Below are 23,758 nucleotides of genomic sequence, written 5' to 3'. Positions count from 1 at the left end.
TGATTCATCTGGTCGTGAACACAAAAACGGCGACGTAAAAACAATGCATGGATTCTTGTCTCTCGTGTTAAAGCTCCCTCTGTTACACATTTATCTTGTAGCCCACCTTAATTTGATTTAAACCAAAAACATTGCTTTGATTATGTCCCGTTTCATGTCGAGGTAAGAAGTTCAATCACAGCAGGCTCAGCACATGTGAACATCGTTGGAGCGATGCGTCTCTGTTCTCCAAATAAGTCCCGGGCTTGCATCTAAACTAAACCATTAGACAAAAATTAGGCTATTAACCCATTCTGACCTGAGATCAGATTCATACGAGGTTTCCGCCGGACACACACTGGTCTGATGAACCCATTCTGACCTGAGATCAGATTCTAAAAATGTCAGTCGCTCTTCGATTTTTCAAAAATAGCAGACCTACAAGCTCGTATCGCGCCACTCGGTGGCGCGATATGAGCTTGTAGATCTGCTATTTTTAAATAGCTAAAGCATTACATGATGCCGACACCAAAATGGGTGCCCGGTCAGAATGGGTTAAGATCATTATGAATCATTCATTTGATCTCGCAAGAGAGTGCATTTCTCAGCACCAACCACGGCCGATACAGGACCAGCGCATATAGAGAAATAAAGAGAAAGTTCTACTGCGTATTAGGCTGCAATATTTTATATTAAAAAATATATACATTTGCCATTCGAATCATTCAAACCCACGTGATGTTTAAAAGGAATATTCAAATGGCATTTTTGGCCAATTCTGGCAGCACTACAAATATCCAGTTGTTACATTCAAATTAATATTACTATAGGAACGTGCTATCCTTCCCAGTTCTGCTCTTTGCAATGGCATCCAACCAACCTGTAGCAGTCGATAGTGATCGACGGAGATCGCCCTCCCCAACTGGCCTCCCACCTGTAAACATTGCTAATTGCACCATGGTGGACTTAAAAGCCAGTCGCCATGGCTGTGAGCAGAACTTTACCCCTGCGCCACCCGAATGCCCCAGTGTTTTGTTTTCTCTTGAATTACATTTTTGAATTGCACAAGTTGCAACAGTGCGTAGGGACTTTGTTGCATTGGATTATCTATCTGCTTCGAGGCTGTTAACAACCCAAATGTGCAAAAGTATTGTTTATCTCTTGTGTCATCAAAGGTAATGCTTACCTGCTGTCTTCTGTCCTCCGTCTCCCTACAGCTCTGCTGGGCGGTGCAAGTGCTGGTCTAGGTAGCTCGCTAGGCGGCGCAGTCCCTGGCGGCCAACCGAGTGCTCCCAGTCTCAACCCACCCAGCCAAATTGATCCCAGCTCCATAGAGCGGGCCTACGCAGCTCTGGGCCTCACCTACCAGGGTAACCAACTCCAGGCACAACCTTCCCAGCCCAACATGCCCAACCAGGGCCTGCAAGGACAGCCAGGCATGAGGCCACTCAACCCCATGGGTGAGTGAGAGCGACTGGTTTGGTTTACCAATGAATGAAAACTTAAAGGAATACTTGAGCGTTATTCATAGTCTGGATTTTCGGTGGTGAGGTGACCACCGAACTACAACATGACGTGACGAGCCGCGGTGAAGAGCAAACCACCGCCCCAGCCCTAATCTCTGTTTTTACTCGCCACCGCTCAACGTTATTTCAGCTCCGGTGGTCACCTCACCACCAGAGTGGTGGTCACCTCACCACAGAAAATCCAAACTATGAATAGGCCTTAAAACCCCAAAATGACTTTTTAAACTTTTTACTCACCCAACAAGGCCTTGAATCTTTGTTTGTGTGAGAAAACAAAGCTGTCAGAGTTGGGGTTACCCTGAATATTGCTAGTTTTAAATTCTACCAGGTACATTAATGCATTGACCTAGACTTCGAGGTCTGAGGGCTAGAATGAAGACCTGACGTACTCTGGTGGGTTTACAGTCTTGGAGTCATTGGTGACCCTCGATGTTGAGAGGTGTGTACTTAATGTCACATGTCCCCACTGTGCAAACACTACAGTGCCAGACTGACAACATGTTGCAGATTGAGCAAGCTCTCGTTAGAAATGGTGGTTGTTAACTCAGGTTCACTGGTATAGAATGATTATTGTGCACAATTCCTCCGGTATAAATGCAATATAATTGATTATCATAGAATGTGGACATATTGAAACTTTAAAGTTCATATGCTTTTTGAAAACATGCTGTTGAAAGTAGGCAAATTGTATAAACAAAAACTAGCATATTTGTTTTGTATCTGTTTGTGTAAGATACTCAAATTACAAATTAAATGGCCTTTAAAAAGACAATACAAATTATCCAAATGTAATAATCCAAAATCCGCCCTTTGTGTCCAGGTGGTAATCCAATGGGAGTGAATGGAGGTGTTGGAGTCTCTGCTCAGAGTCAACAAGCCAGCCTGCTACAGGACACCATGATGCATCTCAACGTCAACAGCCAGGGGTGAGAGCATGGACACATCACAACAAAATGCAACATGACACTAGGGATGTGTAAAAGTGTCCAAAATGAAAATCCATTACTATAATTCAATATTAACGATTTATCGATAGTCAATCGGGGGGGTTCTTTATTATTTTATTGTTAATAAACCATAAAACAGCATCACTACATGACACACTGTGAGACCTGTGTAGCCAACAGCATCCCTCTCTGCAAAAATCAGTCAGCCGAAAGAAAAAGTGTCAGTGCCATGCTGTGCCCACTTAGCAACTCCAAATTAACACATGCACACATGTCAGATAGAGAATATCACATGCATACTCATACTAGTGCTACAAGGTATGTGTTTATTTTTGTTTTATGTTTCATTTCAGACTGATGAACGATGGTGTGGGTTCAATGCCGACGGCCAACCCTCCCTCCGCCCCGGGCATGAGGAAGAGCTGGCATGAGGACATCACACAGGACCTGAGAAACCACCTGGTGGACAAACTGTAAGGGACTGGGAAAACCATCACTATATAGCCCCAGTGGTATACTTGGTTGTCCTCTAACACCAGACCTCTCTCTCTTCTCACCCACAGTGTCCAGGCCATCTTTCCTACCCCAGATCCCGCCGCCCTTAAAGACAGACGGATGGAGAACTTGGTGGCCTATGCCAGGAAGGTGGAGGGAGACATGTACGAGTCGGCCAACAGCAGAGTAAGCAACATTATTACTCTTCTAATAAATACTACCGTGACAAATTATTTTTGAGTGGTGCAACCACTCTGGACGGCTTTGTGTGTCCCTGGGTCCCTGGCTGGCTGTGTCCGTCTATCTGTCCGAGCACGAATATAGCGTTTGGTTGGTTTTCACAACCAAGTGTCACTGTTGTGCAGCCTAACACACACACACACACACACACACACATTAACTCTGTATATGATGATTTTGGGTGTGACAGTACAGTACAGTGACCGTACAGTACAATAGAGGGACCCCTGGGGACCCCCACACGGTAACGGTCATTTCTCAACCATTTCGAACGTGGGCTGGCTCGCCGGAACCTGGCCGGCACCCTGGGCCGTACAGTACAGTACAGTACAGTACAGTACAGTACGGCCCAGGGTCTGGTTTAAAGTCATGCTTATTTATTACTTAACCATACCTTTCAACTAAACAAGTCATTTTTGATATAAGCTTTCTGTGGTATTCACAATAACCATTCCACATAAATGCGCTTTTTGACAACTTGACAAACAACGTAGGAAACAGAAATTAATACCCTATATTTATGTGTTTTACAGTTAATAAATATTGTTTCTGATTACGTGTATAAAATATCCTACAGCAGTATGACTTTAACTTCGATCTTTTTTTAGTTTTAGACCTGCTGTACTCCACTCTCTAATTGTCTTCACCCTTCTCTCCTAGGCGGAGTACTACCACCTGCTAGCGGAGAAGATCTATAAGATCCAGAAAGAGTTGGAGGAGAAGAGGAGGACCAGGCTACAAAAGCAGGGCCTGGGGCTGGGGCCTCCCGGAATGGGTCAACCTCCCACGGGACTACCTCCAAGTAAGTGAGACATGCTGCACGTTGTCCCAGTGGCATGTCAATATTTAATACAGGGTTTATCCAGCACCTGTATGTACCGAGGTTTTTTGGAAACCAGCAGTGCCACGAGGCGCTGCACGTTTATTTTGTGCTCCACTTGCACTTTCACCTGTGGCGTTTACTATTTATAAAAGGTTGACCTTTTATGAGAGCGTCTTGGCGTTTTCATCCAGGAAAAACGTCTTGGTGGCAACGCTCCTTCCTACCTCAAGAAATTGGTCTTCCAACAACCCCTGATTTGCAACCTAAGCTCTTCAAACACTAACCTCCTCAAAACCCCCAGGACCAACCTATGTACCATGGGCGACCAGGCCATCTCCTCGGCCGTCCCCGAACGGTGGAATGCTCTCCCTGCCCACCTGAGAGCACCACAGTCGTTTGACTCTTTTTAGAGAGGACTAAAGCATTATCTTTTAGCTACACTAGTTTTACCTGTAGGCTTAATTTCTTAGATCTTGTATAGTGGTGTGGTTTTTGTATTTTTATTATGCAAATGATTTTCACATTACAAGTGCATTACAATAAAATCAATTATTATTTGATGGTCCCTAAAGATACTGAAGAGGATGTCTGCTCTGCTTTAAGTCAAACAGTCATAAAACCTTCCTGTCTGCTTGTTTACAGATGGTCCCCTCCCTGAGCCACCAATGGTGAGACCCCCAGGACCCAATCAGATGGTCAACAGGATGCAGGGTCCAGGTAAGAGACACATTTTACGTCACGTTTTACTCATTGTGACTGTGATTTGTAGCCAAGATGCATTTGATGCTCTGTGACCGTTTGGATTCAGGACAGCATCTCTAGCCGCCACCATGCCTTTTGGTCAGGCTCCAAAATTTGTTATTTTTATTTGCGTTCAAAGTTTTTTTTGCTTATTACTATATTTAAATACGGGGCGGGAACTCCTTTTGGTGTTAGCATTATGTTATGCTTTAGCTATAATAGCAGATCTACAAGCTCATAGCGCGCCACCGAGTGGCGCGCTACGAGCGATACGATACGAAAAATCGAAGCACGACTGACATAGAAACATAGCTTTTTCAGTAAACTGTCAGGATGTAGAAGACATTTTTAGAATCTGATCTCAGGTCAAAATGGGTAAAGATATTACTTTTATTTTTTTATGTGGTTAGAGGATAACCAAGGTTATTTCCAACCTATACCAGCGGTGCTCCTGAACATTTGAATCCGTTTTGCTGTGTGGTTCAGTCTGCTTTAGTACATTGGGTCTTATTTGTTACTATAACCTATGTCATTGTTGTCTGTTACTGCAGGTATGAACCAGTTCAATCAGATGGGAATGTCACCCATGGGCCAACGGTCTACACCTCCTCTTCCTATGGGAGCAACTGGCAACCAGGTCAGCACTCACTCACAGATCCATCCATACACATATTGCTTTGTGCTATCTCAATAGCTAATTGTTGCACTGTGTTTTAAGACACCGGAACTTTAACTCTTACTCCGCTAGCATTTATTGAAAAAATTATAATTGGGATCTAATTCATGCCAGCATTTTTTTAATGAGCTCTTATTTTGAAAAGCCACAGTTCAAGTCTACCGGAAGTAGCTTATCCTAGGACGCTCGACGGAGCCGAGACAGGCCTTGTTTACATGATCGATCTATGCCGGTGCACTGGAGAGCTCCACATCGCCGGCTCTGTGCCGTCAAAGAAACGCTGTTTTGACCAAAATGCCATCTGGGACAAGGAATAGGAGATACAGGAGATTGAAAGAAACGGATAGAATGGATTATTATGGCGACGACGATCTAAAATGGACGATCCAGTGCTGCGCTAACAGAGCTAGCTAACCGGCTAACGTAAGTAGCATTATGGCTCGATCGATCGAATGCACTATAAAAGCGCAATTGCCATTAATCTTCGGCAATGGCGTTAAGCGTCAGTATCAAAATGAGGCTTCAATTGACAATAATCTTCGGCAATGGCGCTATAGTATAGGAGTTAATAACCGGGACACCCTCTTATTTGTTTTTTTCTTTCCGTTTGCTTTGTTGTATTATTTCACCTATGAAAGCCATTTATATGTTAGAAGGGTAGGCACAATAAGCTTAAGCCCAACACACACCGTCTGTGAAGCGGAGCTATTACAGACCTGCCAGCCACGGATAGCCGGATGGAGGCCGTGCGGCAACGCCTGGAAAATAGAACAGCGGCGCATCGGAGCGCCGGTGTGGGATAGGTTAATTGAAAATAACGAAGGCGGCTATTTTGACGCGCGGCGTTCACAGACGGTGTGTGTTGAGCTTTAGGCTTCAGCCTACACCTTTTTGGTCATTGTTTCTTTTGCAAAAAAACAAAGCAGGCACTGTATTAATCTGTTTTAATGACCAAAATAAACTGAACTGAATGCCCATGTGGGCATTGTTATTAACCTGACTCTGCCAGATGGGGGCGGTATTGAGTAACCATGTTCCCCAAGACAGCATCCATCTGAGATTGCTCAGGGGGTTGAGCTAAGACTGAACCGCTCCCGGTTCGAACCAATCAGCGTGAGCTAAGGGCGGGACTTGTTTACTTCCTGCTGTCGCACCTACCATACGTCACGTAGACACGTCAATATGATTGGTTGTGTTTGCACTGTTCCATCTACAGATGGGTATGGTGGGAGCCAGGATGGGCCAGCCCAATGTCAACCAGCTCCAGAACCAGTACATGTCCCAAGGACAGTTCCCTGGGTCAGGCCCAGGGCTCGGCACTGCTCAGCCTGGCATGGCCCAGCATGGACCGCAGGGAGGAATGTCACAGGTAAGACAGAGCAGGCTACCTGGACTTTAGGACTGCACAATTGATCTGGTGTAACCTTCTGGCTAATTGAATCACGTGCCTGCTGTAGTTGAAAATGGTCAAGATCTTAATAGTGGATGATAAAAGTCAAATGATTTTATTCTATAAAACTCCAACTTCAAGATTAATATTAACTCACTATATTTGTTACAATATGTAATTTTAGCCTGGTCATACAACCCTACTATAAACACTTAATATCATAGCAAACTAAGAGTGTGACAGGTGCCTCTGTTGTCTTTTTCCTGTTATTAACTTATAGATATAATGTATAGATAGATGCATATTAATTCATATCAAATGATAAAATCTGAATGTGTGCCTTTTGTTTACCTTTTGATAACGCAGGTTCTCTACCTAGTACAGTGTTGGTTTCAGTGGAACCTCATATAGTGATTGTGCCATCCTCCTGTTTTCAACCCTCCCCCCGCCCCCAACTCTGCTCCCTCTCTTCTTCCTCTACTTGTCCTTGTCCTCCCTCTTCTCCTCTTCCTCTCACTGTGCTTCTTTCTTCAGACACAGATGGGCACTCCTCCCTCTCTGCCAGTAGCTAGTCCTCTGGCCCAGCCCGGGTCAGCCGGTGGTCCAGTGGGACCCATGGGTCCCCAGAGCGTCGGTGGTGGAGGTGGTCCCAGCTCCAATATGGGCGGCCCTGCGTCCAACATGACCCCGCCCAACGCCAACCAGCAGCCCAACTCCATCCCCCACCTAGCGGCCATGCGCAGCTGCTCGCCCTCTCCTGCCCGCAGTCGGACCCCCACCCCTCACCAAACGCCCCCAAGGCTAGCTGGGTCCCAGACCCCACAGCCACACACCCCCAACCCGCCCCAGTTGGCTCCACCTCCCCCTGCCCCACAGCAGAACCAGATGAGTCAGGGGCCGGGCTCCAACAAGTCCATGCAGCAGCACATGCCAAGTGGATCCACCACTCCCTCTCACCCTGGACTGACCTCCAGCTCCACGCCGCACAGCGCTCAGCTGCCACGCACTCCGGTCAGTAAAAAACCTCAGTGTTGATGTAATTCGGAGACTGTACGTGTCCATTTTACTCTTACATGAACAGTCCCTCATGTCTGTCTAACCCACCCCTCTCCTTCTGTACTTCCTTCCTTCTATCTCTCCCTCCAGCTTTCCCAGAAAGGTTCTTTCACGGGCGACGGCCAGGCCCTGACACCGGCGTCCGTAGGTAGCATGGATACCTCCTCCTCCCAGCCCGCCCAGTCAGATGCTTCCTCCTCGGCCGCCCACCTCGACCCAAAGACGGAGGTCAAGAAGCAAGAGGATGAGGATGAGGAGGAGGACGATGACGAGCGAGAGGCATCTGGCAGAGGAGGAGGGAAACTCAACCTCAAGACGGAGGACAAGCCGGTGAAGTTGGAGCTGAAGAGAGAGGAGTGCTCGCCGAAGAGAGAGGGCGGCAAAGGCAATGCTATGGACACCTCCTCATCCACAATGATGACATCAAGTGTAAAGACGGAGGACAGGAAGCCGGAGGTGAAAAAGGAGGTGAAGAAGGAGGAAGAGGAGACACCAACGACGGATGCTGCCGGACAGCAGGCTCCGGTTAAAAGAAAGAGTAAGGGATTTATTTTATTTGTATTTTTATTGTTTTAACGTCTTCTGCCTTAACACAATGAGCGCCAGGATTTCTTTCAAAATGGGAGCTCGGCTTGCCGGACAGATATGGCAGCTTTTACTCTGAAAGACCCTTCCGTTCCGTACAAAAACCGGGATGCATAATGTTGCTTGCTTACCTCGCGATGATTATGATAAAGTCTCTCTAGAAGCATTAATATTCTAAACGAGAGGCATGTTGAAGTCGGAAAATGAAGACGGAAGTATGCCCATCTGATCAAAACCATGGATTTAATCTCCTAGATTAGGAGAGACGAGCCTTTCTTTCTGAGCCGTAAACAAGGAAGGGAACGGCAGCGTGCATGCGCAAGTATAATGCAGAAGGAGAGGCCATCCCAAAAAAAAAATCATGATTTTTTTGTTTATCAATGAAAAATCACACACGTGTGAACTGAGTCGTGCAATTCCCCCCCCCCCCCCCCCCCCCCTCTCTCTCTCTCTCTCTCTCTCTCTCTCTCTCTCTCTCACTCTCTCTCATTAGAGACACAGCACTACCCCTCTCACTGTTTCTGGCGCCCCCTACTGCTATTCTTAAGTCACATACTGGTGCTCACTTATACATACATGTATACAAACAGGTACACACACAGGTACATACACACACAGGTACACGGACATTGCTGCTTGTAGGAGTCGTTGCACCACTCAAAAAGCGCTAGGACGTGTGTACACGTCCTCTGGATCCATCGGTTGTATTTCACATGACGTTTCCACATTCCTACGTTTCCACATTCCTACGGTCTGAATGTGTTTAAGTTTCTGTTAATTGGTCCATTTTCAGAAGTATTCACTTTTTTTGTGTGGTATATTCTTCTTCTCAGTCTTCAAACCAGAGGAGCTTCGGCAGGCGTTGATGCCCACCCTGGAGTCTTTGTACAGACAGGACCCAGAGTCTTTACCCTTCAGAATGCCTGTAGACCCACAGTTGCTCTGCATACCTGTATGTATTACTATTGTTAATGTCAGCGTTTGGAATTTAACTGTCTTATTGATCCATCTAGCGATATGTTATTACACTATGTGTTTATTGCTTGTCCTTCCTGACTGGAGGACAAGTTGAACTGGGACGGTTCTTCTAGCAATAGTCTGTGTCCTGGAAGTAATGTCTCTGATCCTAGTACTCTCCATACTGTTGGTTGCTTACAATGTTAATTATTTGAGAATTGAAGCTTAGTCTTTAGATTGCACTCTTTGGTAAATTGTTCTCCATAGTAGCATCAGCATAATACAGGAACTGTAAATGTAAACATCTTTGTTGTGATCCTGCAGGACTACTTTGACATAGTAAAGACTCCCATGGACCTGTCGACCATTAAACGAAAGCTGGATACAGGTCAGTACTGGACATCTGATAAGGAGTATGGACTACCTTACCCTTTGCTCATACAAAGTTTAGCATGATTTTAAATGTAATCAGAAATATGTTGTGTACCAGTATGATCGCAGTGTTGATTTTGACTGCAAATTTAGTTTTAGTCATAGTCCTTTGAATAGTTTTCATTTAGTTTCAGTCACATTTTACTCACCTGGGATGTTTTAGTGTTTAGTCGACTAAATATCATATCGTCGACTAAATCTACAGTTGATTTAGTCGACTAAAATGTATTTTGTCGGGCCTTGATGCCGTTGTAATGGCTGATTCTATCAACACTTCGGCACTGAAAATAGCCGATGTACAAGATCACAACGCATCGCGTAGATCGGCTATTTTCAGCATGCAACCAAGTGTAAAATGACGTGTCTTTTACTTCTACTGGATTTCTTGTCCACTAGTACCTTCCTAACATTTTAGTCTAGTTTTTATTTGTTGACGAAATTGTCAATATATTTAGTCTTGGTTTTAGTCATCATAGCTTACTTAGTTTTCATTTAGTTTCCATTTAGTTTTTGTCAGTGAAAAAAGGTAGTGAATGAATGTTTTTTGTCAAAGTATTAGTCAACGAAATCAACACTGCTATCCATTTGCTCATACAAAGTTTAGCATGATTTAAATGTAATCGGAAATACGTTGTTGTAGGGTTACAAAATGGCAGATTGTGCACCGTTGTTTCATCTTTGTATGTCCACTGTCCCAGGCCAGTACCAGGAGCCCTGGCAGTACGTAGACGACATATGGCTGATGTTCAACAACGCCTGGCTGTACAACCGCAAGACGTCCCGCGTCTACAAGTACTGCTCCAAGCTGGCTGAGGTGTTTGAGCAGGAGATCGACCCTGTCATGCAGGGCCTAGGCTACTGCTGTGGGAGAAAGGTGAGGCATGGATGGATGCCATGGGGATGGGGTGGGGCAGGAGTGAGGTGTGGCACTGGAAATGGATAGATCTCTAAAACCACTCTTATGCATCAGAGGTGTCATTTTGGCTCACAGGGGGTGTGTGAGGCCACTGATATGATTGGAGAGGTAACTTTTCTCATTGGCGTCCCATATTTTCTTGGCCGACACGGGCTGAGGCCTCTTAAACCGAGGGGGTGTTATTTAAATGACAATCGGTTCATCAGTGACAACACCATCCATTCTTATGCTGTGATTGATAGGATATGGCTGATGGATAAATCACACGTGAGCCTCGTCGTGAGATGATTCCTGGGCTCTGATCTACGCTCCCTTGATAAATGAGGGCCATTATGTGTGAGTGGAGAGCTCCTTCTGCTCCCTCCGTGAATGTCTGGTTTAGTCAGCTTGGCCGGTTAGCGGCTCTCGAAAAGCTCTCTTTCAGACTAATCGAAAAAGTAGACAGCTGAGGCATACATTGACTCTTGTCTGAACTGAACAATACAAATTTCCCCTTTTTACCATTGTGCTATTATTTCTGGCCTACACTCAAAAGAGTGTTTCACCCAAGCCCCCAGAATGGCTGGCCAACGTTGAAGCTGCCACTACCTACTGGCCAAAAGTGGAACTGCAGCATGTAACGTGCGTCAACACGGACCTCAAAATTGAGTTCCGCTCGAGCCATTGAGTTATACTTACAGTATAATGGTACTTCCGGCAGTCTTCCCGGTCAAAACGCTACTGAGCAACTTCTATTAAAATGAATAGCAGGGGGCGGGGCTGTCGCTCCCGGTCCTCACTCTATCCTTTATAACTCTATGGTTTCACCTGTACCTCCTATATGCTGTCTCTCTCTCAGCGGTCTGTCTCACTCCTCTGTTACGTTCTCTATGCTGTCCTCTCTCTCAGCGGTCTGTCTCACTCCTCTGTTACGTTCTCTATGCTGTCCTCTCTCTCAGCGGTCTGTCTCACTCCTCTGTTACGTTCTCTATGCTGTCCTCTCTCTCAGCGGTCTGTCTCACTCCTCTGTTACGTTCTCTATGCTGTCCTCTCTCTCAGCGGTCTGTCTCACTCCTCTGTTACGTTCTCTATGCTGTCCTCTCTCTCAGCGGTCTGTCTCACTCCTCTGTTACGTTCTCTATGCTGTCCTCTCTCTCAGCGGTCTGTCTCACTCCTCTGTTACGTTCTCTATGCTGTCCTCTCTCTCAGCGGTCTGTCTCACTCCTCTGTTACGTTCTCTATGCTGTCCTCTCTCTCAGCGGTCTGTCTCACTCCTCTGTTACGTTCTCTATGCTGTCTCTCTCTCAGCGGTCTGTCTCACTCCTCTGTTACGTTCTCTATGCTGTCCTCTCTCTCAGCGGTCTGTCTCACTCCTCTGTTACGTTCTCTATGCTGTCCTCTCTCTCAGCGGTCTGTCTCACTCCTCTGTTACGTTCTCTATGCTGTCCTCTCTCTCAGCGGTCTGTCTCACTCCTCTGTTACGTTCTCTATGCTGTCCTCTCTCTCAGCGGTCTGTCTCACTCCTCTGTTACGTTCTCTATGCTGTCCTCTCTCTCAGCGGTCTGTCTCACTCCTCTGTTACGTTCTCTATGCTGTCCTCTCTCTCAGCGTTCTGTCTCACTCCTCTGTTACGTTCTCTATGCTGTCCTCTCTCTCAGCGGTCTGTCTCACTCCTCTGTTACGTTCTCTATGTTGTCTCTCTCTCAGCGGTCTGTCTCACTCCTCTGTTACGTTCTCTATGCTGTCCTCTCTCTCAGCGGTCTGTCTCACTCCTCTGTTACGTTCTCTATGTTGTCTCTCTCTCAGCGGTCTGTCTCACTCCTCTGTTACGTTCTCTATGTTGTCTCTCTCTCAGCGGTCTGTCTCACTCCTCTGTTACGTTCTCTATGCTGTCCTCTCTCTCAGCGGTCTGTCTCACTCCTCTGTTACGTTCTCTATGCTGTCTCTCTCTCAGCGGTCTGTCTCACTCCTCTGTTACGTTCTCTATGTTGTCTCTCTCTCAGAAGTGTCTCACTCTGTTACGTTCTCTATGTTGTCTCTCTCTCAGCGGTCTGTCTCACTCCTCTGTTACGTTCTCTATGTTGTCTCTCTCTCCGAAGTCTGTCTCACTTTGTGTGTACATCTATGTTCTCTCTTTCAGCAGTCTGTCTCACTCTGCATGTGCAATTGTGCATCCTTTATGTTGTGTCCCTCTCAGCAGTCTCGTTCAATGAAAAATATAAAGGGTAGTGGGACTTGTCCATTCAATAGTCATTAAAAACAAACTCAAAATGGTGAAGAAGGTGGAATGCTGTATGAGTGAGTGAGACCCTCTTGTGAATGTGCGTGAGTGTCTCAGATGAACGCATGTCTCCTCCGTCATACAGTCTGAATATGGAAGCGTTGATGCCGAGTCCATGGCTAAATTTGGCCCCGGTCATACCGATGCTGTATCATGTTTCTCCTCTCTAGACTCTGCTATTTTGGGGGGGTTTGCACACAAATGTCCTGTTGACTTTTGACAACGGGACAAAGTAGTTTGGACTTTTTGGGTTTGATCTCAGCAGGACGCTCCAAAGCTTCATTTGAGAAAAACAGTACATGTGCTTTTCTTGTTATTGTTTTCCATTTCTTGTGCATAGTGAGCCAGCACTTTTGTGTTGCAAATCGTCCAGTATTGTCTGGCTGCAGACAAGCGTCTTGTGCAGTTCTCAGTGTACATGTCTAGGTAGATGGACACAAAGGTTCTACATCTGAAGTGTGCATTATTCCGCACCAAACAACTTTTATTCCTTCAGAATAGGAATGTTTATGGCCATTTGCAGTGTAGTTCCAGTCTCTATGGGAAATTACCATGACTCCAGGGCCTGCTCTTCTGGTCACCTGGTCAAAGAGTTCAAAACTTTGAATCCTAAGCCGATCAGATTTTCATTGATATCTGATCAGATGAGGAAATCAAATCCAAGCTTTATCCAACTAGAGAGGTGGATTTATAGTTCATCAATCTGGGAACCCGTCGGCAAAAATAAGGAAAAGACAGCGCCCTCTGCTGTTTGTTTCCATAACACTTCTTTTGCTGGGGAATTCTTCATAATAAAGGTGCTAGAGTGCCACGTAAATGAGGCAGAAAATTAAGCCGGGAGGCTTAATTATCCGTTAGTACCTCACGCTACCTTGTCTTATGTCTCTCTAGAAGCGTTAATATTCCAAACGAGGTGCTTGCTGAAGTCATAAATTACCACAGAACATCAGCGTTACGATCAAAACCATGGAGAGCGCCGTAGATTTGGAGTTATGAGCAACTTTTGTCGGCCCGTAAACAAGAAAGTGAACGGCAGTGCGCATGCGCGAAAACAGTCTAGGATTGCTGAAGAAAGAAAGGCCAAAAAGCTTTTTATATTATAAATAATATAATAAAAAGGACCTAAAGACGCCTATACACGTCCAAGACACCCCATGCTTTGGATTCTAAAGACCTCACTAGCATAATTAGTGTTACATTCGTCTCTGGGGGCACTGCCCAATAGAATGTGGATAACAGGATGTTAGGCCTGTTTGGTCGGCCCTCAGCCCTTCTCTTCTGGTGGGGTACTTATGTTTTCATTCTACTAATCCCCAGAATACACACGTTCTGAGTTCCCCTGCCGACAAATATAAAATAAATAAGATGGTAAAGTTTGTAATCTGAAGACTATCGACTGATCTAGCTTCAATATTAATTGTAGACAATAGTATATTGATTTGACCGCCACTCAAATGGTATGAAAATAAAACTGAGCCTCAATATTATCTGATTGCGGCCCAGGCCGTGCCGTAACGGTCTGGGCACCTGACTGGTAATCCAGTCGCAGTGTGCCGCGGGTTCGACTCCCGAGCCCGACACGGCCTTTACTGCATGTCATCCCCCCATCTCTCTCCCGTTTCCTGTCAGCCTACTGTCTGTCCCTTCAAAAAAACCAATAAAAGGCGTAAGCCGCAAAAAATATCTTAAAAAAAAAAAAAAAAAAAAAATATTATCTGATTGCCCAGGCGGTGGCGTAACCTTCTGGGCACCCGACTGGTAATCCAGTCGCAGTGTGCCGCGGGTTCGACTCCCGAGCCCGACACGGCCTTTACTGCATGTCTTCCCCCATCTCTCTCCCGTTTCCTGTCAGCCTACTGTCTGTCCCTTCAAAAACTAATTAAAAGGCGTAAGCCGCAAAAGAAATATCTTAAAAATAATATATATCTGATTAAAGTTGTTGTTTAGCTCGCTGATCAGAAGTTTGTATTAACGTGAACTTTGTCCCTTCTCTCTTTTTTCTGTCCTTCCCTCCCATCAGCTGGAGTTTTCTCCCCAGACACTGTGCTGCTATGGGAAGCAGCTGTGCACTATACCCCGAGATGCTGCTTACTTCAGCTACCAAAACAGGTATGGAGAGAGGTGGAGATGGTAGTACTACTAGTGGCCGTTATAAAAGTCACTACTAGAGAGGATGGAGGCTAGAAAGTTTCAACAGAAACTCTGCTAGACTGCTACAGGGGACTGGGTATCAATAACCTCTGTACCCATACCGATTTGTAGTGTCAGTCAATTTTCAGCCATCAGAGCGAAGTCCGTTGATGTACTGTAGCTTAATTATTACAACTTGACAGTTGATGGCTTATTTATAAATCTAGAAAACTAGCAAAGAAGTGTTTTATGCGAGTGATTTTCCTCTTGGAACAAATGCCTTGGGAATATATGGTCCCCTTCAATTTATGTTTGCCATTGTTTCCATACCTTCACGCTCTATCTAACACGCTGGCATTTTAAAAGTCGGTCCTTTCCATCAGATTTCTCATCAGTTGCTTAACCCATTCTGACCGGGCACCCATTTTGGTGTCAGCATCATGTTATGCTTTAGCTATTTAAAAATAGCAGATCTACAAGCTCGTATACGAGCTTGTAGGTCTGCTATTTTTGAAAAATCGAAGAGCGACTGACATTTTTAGAATCTGATCTCAGGTCAGAATGGGTTCATCAGACCAGTGTGTGTCCAGTGGAAACCTCGTATGAATCTGATCTCAGGTCAGAATGGGTTAAACAGCTTAGATAAGTAATAAGGCGACAGCATGCCTCAGTTACAGTATATTGCACTGTGATTTCAGTATTAAAATCCATGCTAATATGATTGAGCCTTTTCACTCTAGATTGCATTTAGCACCGCTAAAGGCAAATGTACAAGGAAAGGCAATATTTTAATAAAATGCGAACCTCCACCAACTCTCATATTCAGACTACATACATGCTTCAAACACACAATACAACTGCTCCGGTACGGTTCAGTACACAGAAGACCCACACATTCATTGTTGAATACCCCAGCAACTTCCTGACACACACGCACTCAAACATGCATACATAACCCACACAAAACATTGCTTTAAATAGGAATCTGACGGTGATTACACAGCCTACACCGTGTCTGATCACCTGACTACCTACACCGTGTCTGATCACCTGACTACCTACATCATCTGATGATCACCTGACTAGAATGTTGAAAGGACCCACTTTAAAATGGACTTAAATGTGCACATTTAAATTGCCTTGTGAGTTTTGTTTCAAAACTACCACCTGACCATTACCTGTGACGCCTATATCCTCTGCTCCCTCCTTCCCTCCCCCCAGTTGATTGTGCTCCTGCTGTGTCGGTTGTGATGGTGATTGTTGTACTCATCCTTGTGTCCAAATGTCTAATCTGTGCTTTGCCTTGGCCTTTCTACTATGTGTTGTCCTGAATGTTCCGTCCCGTCTTCTCCTCCCGGTCTGTCCCTCCATTTCAATGCCCGCTGCTTGCTTTCCACCCCGACCAACCATGTACCTCCATACCTGCACCCCCCCCCCCCCCCCCTAAATCCTGGTTCATGATTGGCTGTTTTGACGACGACTCCCTGCTGTCCTGCGCTCCTACTTCCTGCCTGCCCCGCTTGTCCTGTCCTGCCTTGCCCATGCCCTGTCCTGATTGGTGGCTGCCCTCCCCGTGCGCTCTGTGATTGGCTGTGCGGAAAACTGGTGTAGTTCACCAAAATTTGGGCTTATTGCTCTCAGGTACCACTTCTGTGAGAAGTGTTTCAACGAGATCCAAGGAGATACTGTTTCCCTGGGTGATGACCCTAGCCAGCCGCAGGCGTAAGTATTGATTCATCTTCATCTCACAGGAGTGTCGCACAAAAGTAGTGAAAATAGCAGATCTACAAGCACACATGAGCGTGTAGATTGGCTATTGTCACTATTTTAAAATGTTTTAATATTAAAAAATGTTTTTATCATTTATATATAATTATATATATTATATATTAAAATTATTTTATAATTACTTTATCCTAGTCAAGTGTATAGGTGATGAAGTCGACATGCAATGACGGATGATATTAAAAAAGAAAATTATGTGCATCATGCTTATAATAGCAACCTCCATTTATCTGTTTAACTCATCATCACTTAAGTCTTTTTAGCCTACGGTATACAACTGTAAAGTCATTTGAAAGTGTCTTGCTTATTTTTGTGATACATTTGGTAAGGCCAGCTTGCCTGAGCCAGCAAGTGCTCGGCTCACGGAACGCCTCAGGCATTGGACATGATGCTGTCCAAGTAGGCAAACCATGATGGATGGAATAGGTTATATTATATCGTTAACCAAAGCTAGTGCTCACTGTCTCAGCGTATCTCAGTCTACCATCCCAGGAAAATACGTGAAACATTTTACTCAAATTATAGGCATATTGACTATTTTCCGTCATGATGATGTACGATAAGAGCGCCCCTCACTTCACACGCGTTTGATTCTTTTACTTTCTATTTGCATGCTTGAAACGTTGTAGCGGTTTCCCAAAGGGTTGGACACAGGAGAAACCCTACAAAGGTCACTGTTGGAAAACACAGCAACCTACCTGGAATCACTCAGGGTATATATCTATAATAATAAATCTAATAAATCTGTACATACTTCATAAACACAGGAAATGATTTCAACCAGTTGTAAACTATGTTTTTGTTTAAGTTGCAAGTCATATAAATACTAGCATTTTATTTTAACAATAAGAACATTAGTGGTAGTTGTTCTTCCATTCGGATGACCCTGGAGGCATCTCACGCTGATAGTAAGCGTGAGATGAGTGTTGAGTCACAACCATTAATCAACAACACAATAATATGCCAACCAGTGATGGTATTGTTTAGACTTGGGCAGCCTGGCAGGCAATGTGTGTTGATGACGTGTGCACATTCTGCCAGATTTACTTACTATTTACTGGTACAACGGTGTCGTGTGCCGAAAACGGACGATCCACAAGCTCACGGCGCATCGCCCAAGCGTTCTGAACTTCTGAAACATTCCACATTATTTGGGGCGCAACACTCACTGCCATTACGCCATATGAGACAAAATCTTAAGACATCTCAACTTTATTGTCGAGGCGGGTTGTTGCGGGTTAATGGAATTTAACTTGTCCTCCTGCGAGGAAGTTTAGTAATCAAATTAAGTGCCTACTGTGTTGTGGTCAGCTGGGCTTCATGGCTATTTGCATTCACCGACATTGTCCTCCTTTCAGAATTAAATCCAAAAAGCAGACATTTTCGCATTGGAGGGGGGTGAAGGAAGGAAGACAGGTTCTCAATGTGTGAGTGAGAATAAATGGGCTTAAAAATAAAAGCAATGCGGTTTTAGTCCACCCATAAGGTAATTAGAAAGTTTGTTTTCTTTTCTAATTATCAAGTAATCTTTCGCGGGCCGGTCAGAGTCAGCTGGCTGTACAATGCCCAGGTCTGCTCTAAAGGGTCCCAGAAACATAGTAGAATACCCCCACCTTGTGGTCACATGAGGTTTATGATACTTTGGGTAGTATTATAATAGCTTTTCTATGACACCACATTTTAGATCGGAGGTAAACTACACGCGTTGCTTAACCCACTCAGGGCGGGAACCCCTTTTGGTGTTTTAAGCATTATGTTATAATACTTTAGCTATTGAAAAATAGTAGATCTACAAGCTCATACGAGCTTGTAGGTCTGCTATGTTTGAAAAAAATTGAAAATGTGGTGAAAATCTTTGAATATATTCTTTCAGAGCATTTTTAACTCCAATCGTTGCTTCCGGGGGGTCCCTGGAACGACATATTTTCAGATGGGGGGGGGGGGGTGGCGGTCAATTACAGTGAAATATTGAGCGCGACTGATATAGAAACATAAGGTATTTCAGAAACCTGTCAGGATTTAGAAGACTTTTGATGTCAGGCCTAAATGGGTTAAATTCATATTTTGGAAAGAAGAACAACAATTATGTAGTGCCCCATCATCAACATTTGAAATGCTCTGTATATACATCTTTAATATTCATTTTAGTATAAAATGCCTTCATCATAATATATTATTTGAATGTATTTTTATATATTCTTATAATCTTACAATATGCTTGATTTCTTTTCAGCTCTATAAACAAAGACCAGTTTGAGAAGAAGAAGAATGACACACTGGACCCTGAACTGTGAGTCCTCATACATGACATCCTGTCAGATCATGTCCTGCCAACCGAGGCTATGCAAGCAAACTCTTGTGTACTACACTTTAGTATAGTGTGTACCCAGGGCTTAAAGTTCTCCATCCTGGGGACGGATTTCCGTCTTGAGGACTTCATATGGGCCATTTATGAGATCAATGCAATCTGCAAAAAACAATTATAAGGGGGGTGGGGGGTGTATGTAGCCATGGGTCACGGTGTGAATGTCATTAAGTAATCAAAACGCAGCATATCCTTCATTCAACTAGTCAAGAGATCTCTCCAAAGTCCAAAATACCAAGCTTCTATCGATCAGCTGCTCAGATTTGAGAGGATTTATTTGTCTCTCACAAAAGTTACCCATACAGGCGTGCCAAAGCAAACACTTCGGGGCAGTGTTTCTGTTTCATCTAATCTTTTCTGGACTGTGCTGTCAAAGGCAGTCGCGTCCGAGCCACCATATGATTATCGCTCGATTGGACCGGCTACTACCACACGGGAGTTAAACAATGCAATTCACCACACGGTGGAAAACCTCCCCTGTTATCAAGGCAGTCGCTCGATAATCATGGAGGTGTTGGTAGTGAAAGTACAGGCTTGGACGTCAGGTGCTCTGCAACACACTACAGTGCTACCGGGTGTTTCAATAACAAGCGAGGATGCTCGCAAATTAATGACCCATCGTGTGTGCAAACTGCAATCATAAGGTGGTTAGAACTTAAGGGAAACGTGATTTTACCAATACCACTCCCAAAACATTGCACGCTATGCGCGCCTGGATATTAGTGTCATTAATGTATGGAAAAACCGACGTTGGAAAAACATGCCATGTTGATTGGGGGGGAATCATTTTCCGTCTTGTTTTTATTTATTTTTTTGCTTTAGCCCCAGCCCCTGTGTAACGTGTACCCTCTTTGGCATTGTGCTACTGAATTGTTGTCGTGTTTCAATCTGACATAAATCGATGTGTTAAAGGTGTGTCTGTTCTCCTCAGGCTTGTGGAATGTATGGACTGTGGACGTAGAATGCACCAGATCTGTGTGTTGCACCATGACACTATCTGGCCAGCAGGGTAAGTGACATCAACATTACATGGATGGAGCATGTTTCTCTGTCTACCATTCAAGGTAGACAGTGTCTTATCAGCTCTTCAGGAGATCCATATCTTTGAGTGGTTTTCAACGTGTTTTTGCTGTGGGATCCTGATCATGAAAGTGTGAGTCAAGTATATGAGATAATAACTGTGTGTGTGTGTGTGTGTGTGTGTTCTGCAGTTTTGTATGTGACGGCTGCTTAAAGAAAACTAACAAGACTCGAAAAGAAAACAAGTATGCGGGTAGAAGTAAGTAACTATGTTTCTTCTGTTGCTGTGCATGATTGAAAGTACAATTACCAATAGTGTTGTTTATTGCTTACTATGATGTTGTACAAGTTTTGGTTGAGAGTAATTGTTGTGGCCAGATACAAATTTGATCTAGTATTTCACCATGTTAACTGCATTGCTCTGTCCCTTCCTCTCTGCCTTCCTGTCTTTACCATACAGGGTTGCCACAGACGAAGCTGGGCTGCTTCCTGGAGGGAAGGGTGAACGACTACCTGAGGCGGCAGAACCACCCTGAGTCGGGGGAGGTGTCCATTCGTGTGGTGCACGTCTCGGACAAGGTGGTAGAGGTCAAACCCGGCATGAAGTCCAGGTACACAAAGCAAGCCAAATCAATAGAAATTGTCGTTTTTCATTTTCGAAATTTTCAGTCAATAAACAAATGTTTTTTCTTGAACGGTAGTAACACTTAAAATTACACAGTTTACACCCCGAACGCCCGGGGGTATTTAGGACCATTAAATCAGAGCGCCCAGCGATTTGCAGCAACGGAGCACATTTCAAGGTGCACCAGGCGCCATCTTGGATGTAGCTGAAGTAGCTAGATGTAGTCAAAACACCCCTGAGGCGATCGACAACAACGGGAGGTATGATCAATTCTAACACGACTAGCGACGGGACCGCGATGAGCCGTCAAAAACATAATCTTTGGTTAGAATTGGACGGATTGATTTAGATCAAGAATTATTCACGTTTTAAGATTTTCGGTGTCATCCAGTAAAAAATGGGGGGGGGGGGACATTTTGGATGACGTCCCAACCGGAAATGACATGGAATGTTGCCCAACAGGTGCTCCCAGCCTGTGGAGCGATGCGCTCGCTTATGATATCAATAAAGTTCCGTCCTGAGTGTCGAGCATTACTATTTGATAGGAAGGAGACCTCCGTTTATGCCACTCAGGGTGTTAACCAGTTAAAAGATATTTCATAATTAGTTATAATGAATCCCAATGAACTAACATGCTCTTGTTTGCTCGTGTCCAGGTTTGTGGACAGTGGCGAGATGTGTGAATCCTTCCCATACAGGACGAAAGCCCTATTTGCGTTTGAGGACATCGACGGGTCGGACGTCTGTTTTTTTGGCATGCATGTTCAGGAGTACGGCTCTGACTGCCCTCCGCCCAACCAGAGGTGAGTCAACGTGTTTTCCATTTTCTTGACATAGAGACCAAAGAGATTGTATCTAAGATGTGTGTAATGCACTTTTATTTCATTTAATTATTTAGCGTTTTTGCTGGTAGAAGTGGTAGAAGCAAAGTTGAAGAGAAAACCTTGTTGAGATTTGATCCTAGGCCAGCAGGGATACAATTTTCTCTCGGAAACAATTGGTCACTTGGTCTTTTTCTGTCCCAGCTGGACTATGGTCATGCCATTTATAGGTTTGCCTGTTCTTCTACCGTGGCCAAACTTGACCCCCCGTACCATGCTGCACTGAGATTCATAACAAACTCACCTTTCAGAACTCATCACTGTACGCTGTATGCTACAGTTGGTCGGTCCTCATTGACATCTTGCAGGCTGCATCATTGGTATATTTTTATTTACAAAGCAATTATCAGTGATTCCTACATTTCTTCCTAATTCAATTTGGTCAAAAAGGGTCTAAACCTCAGCTCAAATGGGTGGGTAAAAGATGTCTTGCTTTCTTTGGTCCCTGGTCGTGGAACGAACTGCAGACTAGACAAAAATTTGCCTTGAAAGTTGCCTTGAGGCGTTTCAAAAGGATCACCTCTTAGATACACTCCAACATTTGCACATGTTCGGACAGGTATCACTATCCTCTCTAAAATAATGTAGCACTTTGCCTTATTTGCGTCTCTTAGGGTTGTACGTCTTTGTAGATTATTTTGTATTTTGAGGTATTCTAGAGGATAAACATGGATGTATTACTCTGTATGTCATGTATTGTGGTAGCACTGATTTGTCATTTTATTTCGGCCTCTTGGCCAGTTCCCACTCGTTACTGGTTAAATGAAAAATAGAAAATGTCATTCATTGTCATCAATGGGTACAGTTCCAATTTAAAAGATTAAATGTTTGATTTCCCTTTCTCCTTTTTGAGGGCCACTAGCCCCTCCTATGCCCAGCTTTGTGTGTCTGTGTGTACCCCATAGTGTTGATTTGATTGGCTGAGCAATGTGTGTATCCCATAGCGATGATTTGATTGGCTGAGCAATGATTAATGGTTGTACCCCATAACGATGATTTGATTGGCTGAGCACGGAATGTGATGTATGATAATGTATGAGGATAATAACGCCCCACACTTCACATAAGTGACATTCTTCCCCCTTTATCTCCTAGACGAGTATACATCTCCTATCTGGACAGTGTGCATTTCTTCCAGCCTCGCCATTTGAGGACAGGAGTGTACCATGAGATCCTCATTGGTTACCTGGAGTATGTCAAGAAGTTAGGGTGAGTATTGGAGGTGTTTATCACCTACTCTTTATTCAGATCCCCATTAGCTTCCACAAAGTGGTCGCTAGTCTTCCTGGGGTCCACAGGACCTGTTTAATATCCTTTAATATTGCAGAATTCTCTAACCAGGGACTACTTTAGACCTGGGAGTGACTAAATATTTGTGGTAGAATAGAGAACACCTGTCCTATGACATCATTTGTTTTTTATGGTCTACAAAAAGGTGTGTGTGTGTGTGTGTGTGTGTGTGTGTGACACTGTGTTTGTCTCTCTTCTCTCCTTCAGCTACACGACGGGTCACATCTGGGCCTGTCCTCCCAGTGAGGGGGATGACTACATCTTCCACTGTCATCCTATGGACCAGAAAATCCCCAAGCCCAAACGACTGCAGGAGTGGTACAAGAAGATGCTGGACAAGGCTGTGGCAGAGAGGATAGTACACGACTACAAGGTATAGAAGCTGAAGGTGTTGTTGCGGCTGCTTGGAGGGGAGAAATGTAACAATTAAAATGGGCATGCTGGTTCTGCTCAGTTTCCTGTCTCTCCACTATCATCTAAAATAAAGCACAAACCTCCGCAAACTATATACATATATTATTATATGTCAATGAGTCGGTTGGTGCTAGCTTGCCACCATTGGTGTGTGAATGTGGGAACTGATGACACTGGTGTTTACTGTTCGCCGCTTCACCTCCCTTTGATTACCGGTACTTGGCG

At 44.5% G+C, this 23,758-nt stretch overlaps 1 protein-coding gene across 7 annotated transcripts in view; it reads left to right on the top strand.

The window, feature by feature from the left end:
* Nucleotides 1–23,758, top strand: part of ep300a (EP300 lysine acetyltransferase a) — a gene marked incomplete at its 3' end in the record, with an annotated part of 42,528 nt that overhangs the window by 10,699 nt on the left and 8,071 nt on the right. For 2 of the 7 annotated variants that reach the window (XM_083787699.1, XM_083787698.1), the window contains exons 6-29: nt 1,197–1,439; nt 2,326–2,431; nt 2,806–2,925; nt 3,016–3,133; nt 3,848–3,989; nt 4,653–4,727; nt 5,303–5,388; nt 6,644–6,796; nt 7,352–7,828; nt 7,964–8,411; nt 9,292–9,410; nt 9,740–9,803; nt 10,546–10,721; nt 15,044–15,132; nt 16,795–16,875; nt 17,568–17,651; nt 18,297–18,365; nt 19,172–19,228; nt 20,235–20,312; nt 20,515–20,582; nt 20,784–20,934; nt 21,605–21,751; nt 22,925–23,038; nt 23,327–23,492. In XM_083787699.1, the coding sequence (XP_083643825.1) occupies nt 1,197–1,439; nt 2,326–2,431; nt 2,806–2,925; nt 3,016–3,133; nt 3,848–3,989; nt 4,653–4,727; nt 5,303–5,388; nt 6,644–6,796; nt 7,352–7,828; nt 7,964–8,411; nt 9,292–9,410; nt 9,740–9,803; nt 10,546–10,721; nt 15,044–15,132; nt 16,795–16,875; nt 17,568–17,651; nt 18,297–18,365; nt 19,172–19,228; nt 20,235–20,312; nt 20,515–20,582; nt 20,784–20,934; nt 21,605–21,751; nt 22,925–23,038; nt 23,327–23,492 (3,431 nt within the window). The remainder of the gene's footprint in view (nt 1–1,196; nt 1,440–2,325; nt 2,432–2,805; nt 2,926–3,015; nt 3,134–3,847; nt 3,990–4,652; nt 4,728–5,302; nt 5,389–6,643; nt 6,797–7,351; nt 7,829–7,963; nt 8,412–9,291; nt 9,411–9,739; nt 9,804–10,545; nt 10,722–15,043; nt 15,133–16,794; nt 16,876–17,567; nt 17,652–18,296; nt 18,366–19,171; nt 19,229–20,234; nt 20,313–20,514; nt 20,583–20,783; nt 20,935–21,604; nt 21,752–22,924; nt 23,039–23,326; nt 23,493–23,758) is intronic. The other 5 variants (XM_083787703.1, XM_083787704.1, XM_083787700.1 and 2 more) reach the window with 4 other exon arrangements.

The sequence above is a fragment of the Protomyctophum parallelum genome, assembly GCF_964188405.1.
Source record: "Protomyctophum parallelum genome assembly, chromosome: 17".
NCBI lineage: Eukaryota > Metazoa > Chordata > Actinopteri > Myctophiformes > Myctophidae > Protomyctophum > Protomyctophum parallelum.
The sequence above is the reverse complement of the archived record's forward strand: the minus strand, read 5'-3'. Positions and strand labels throughout refer to the sequence as shown.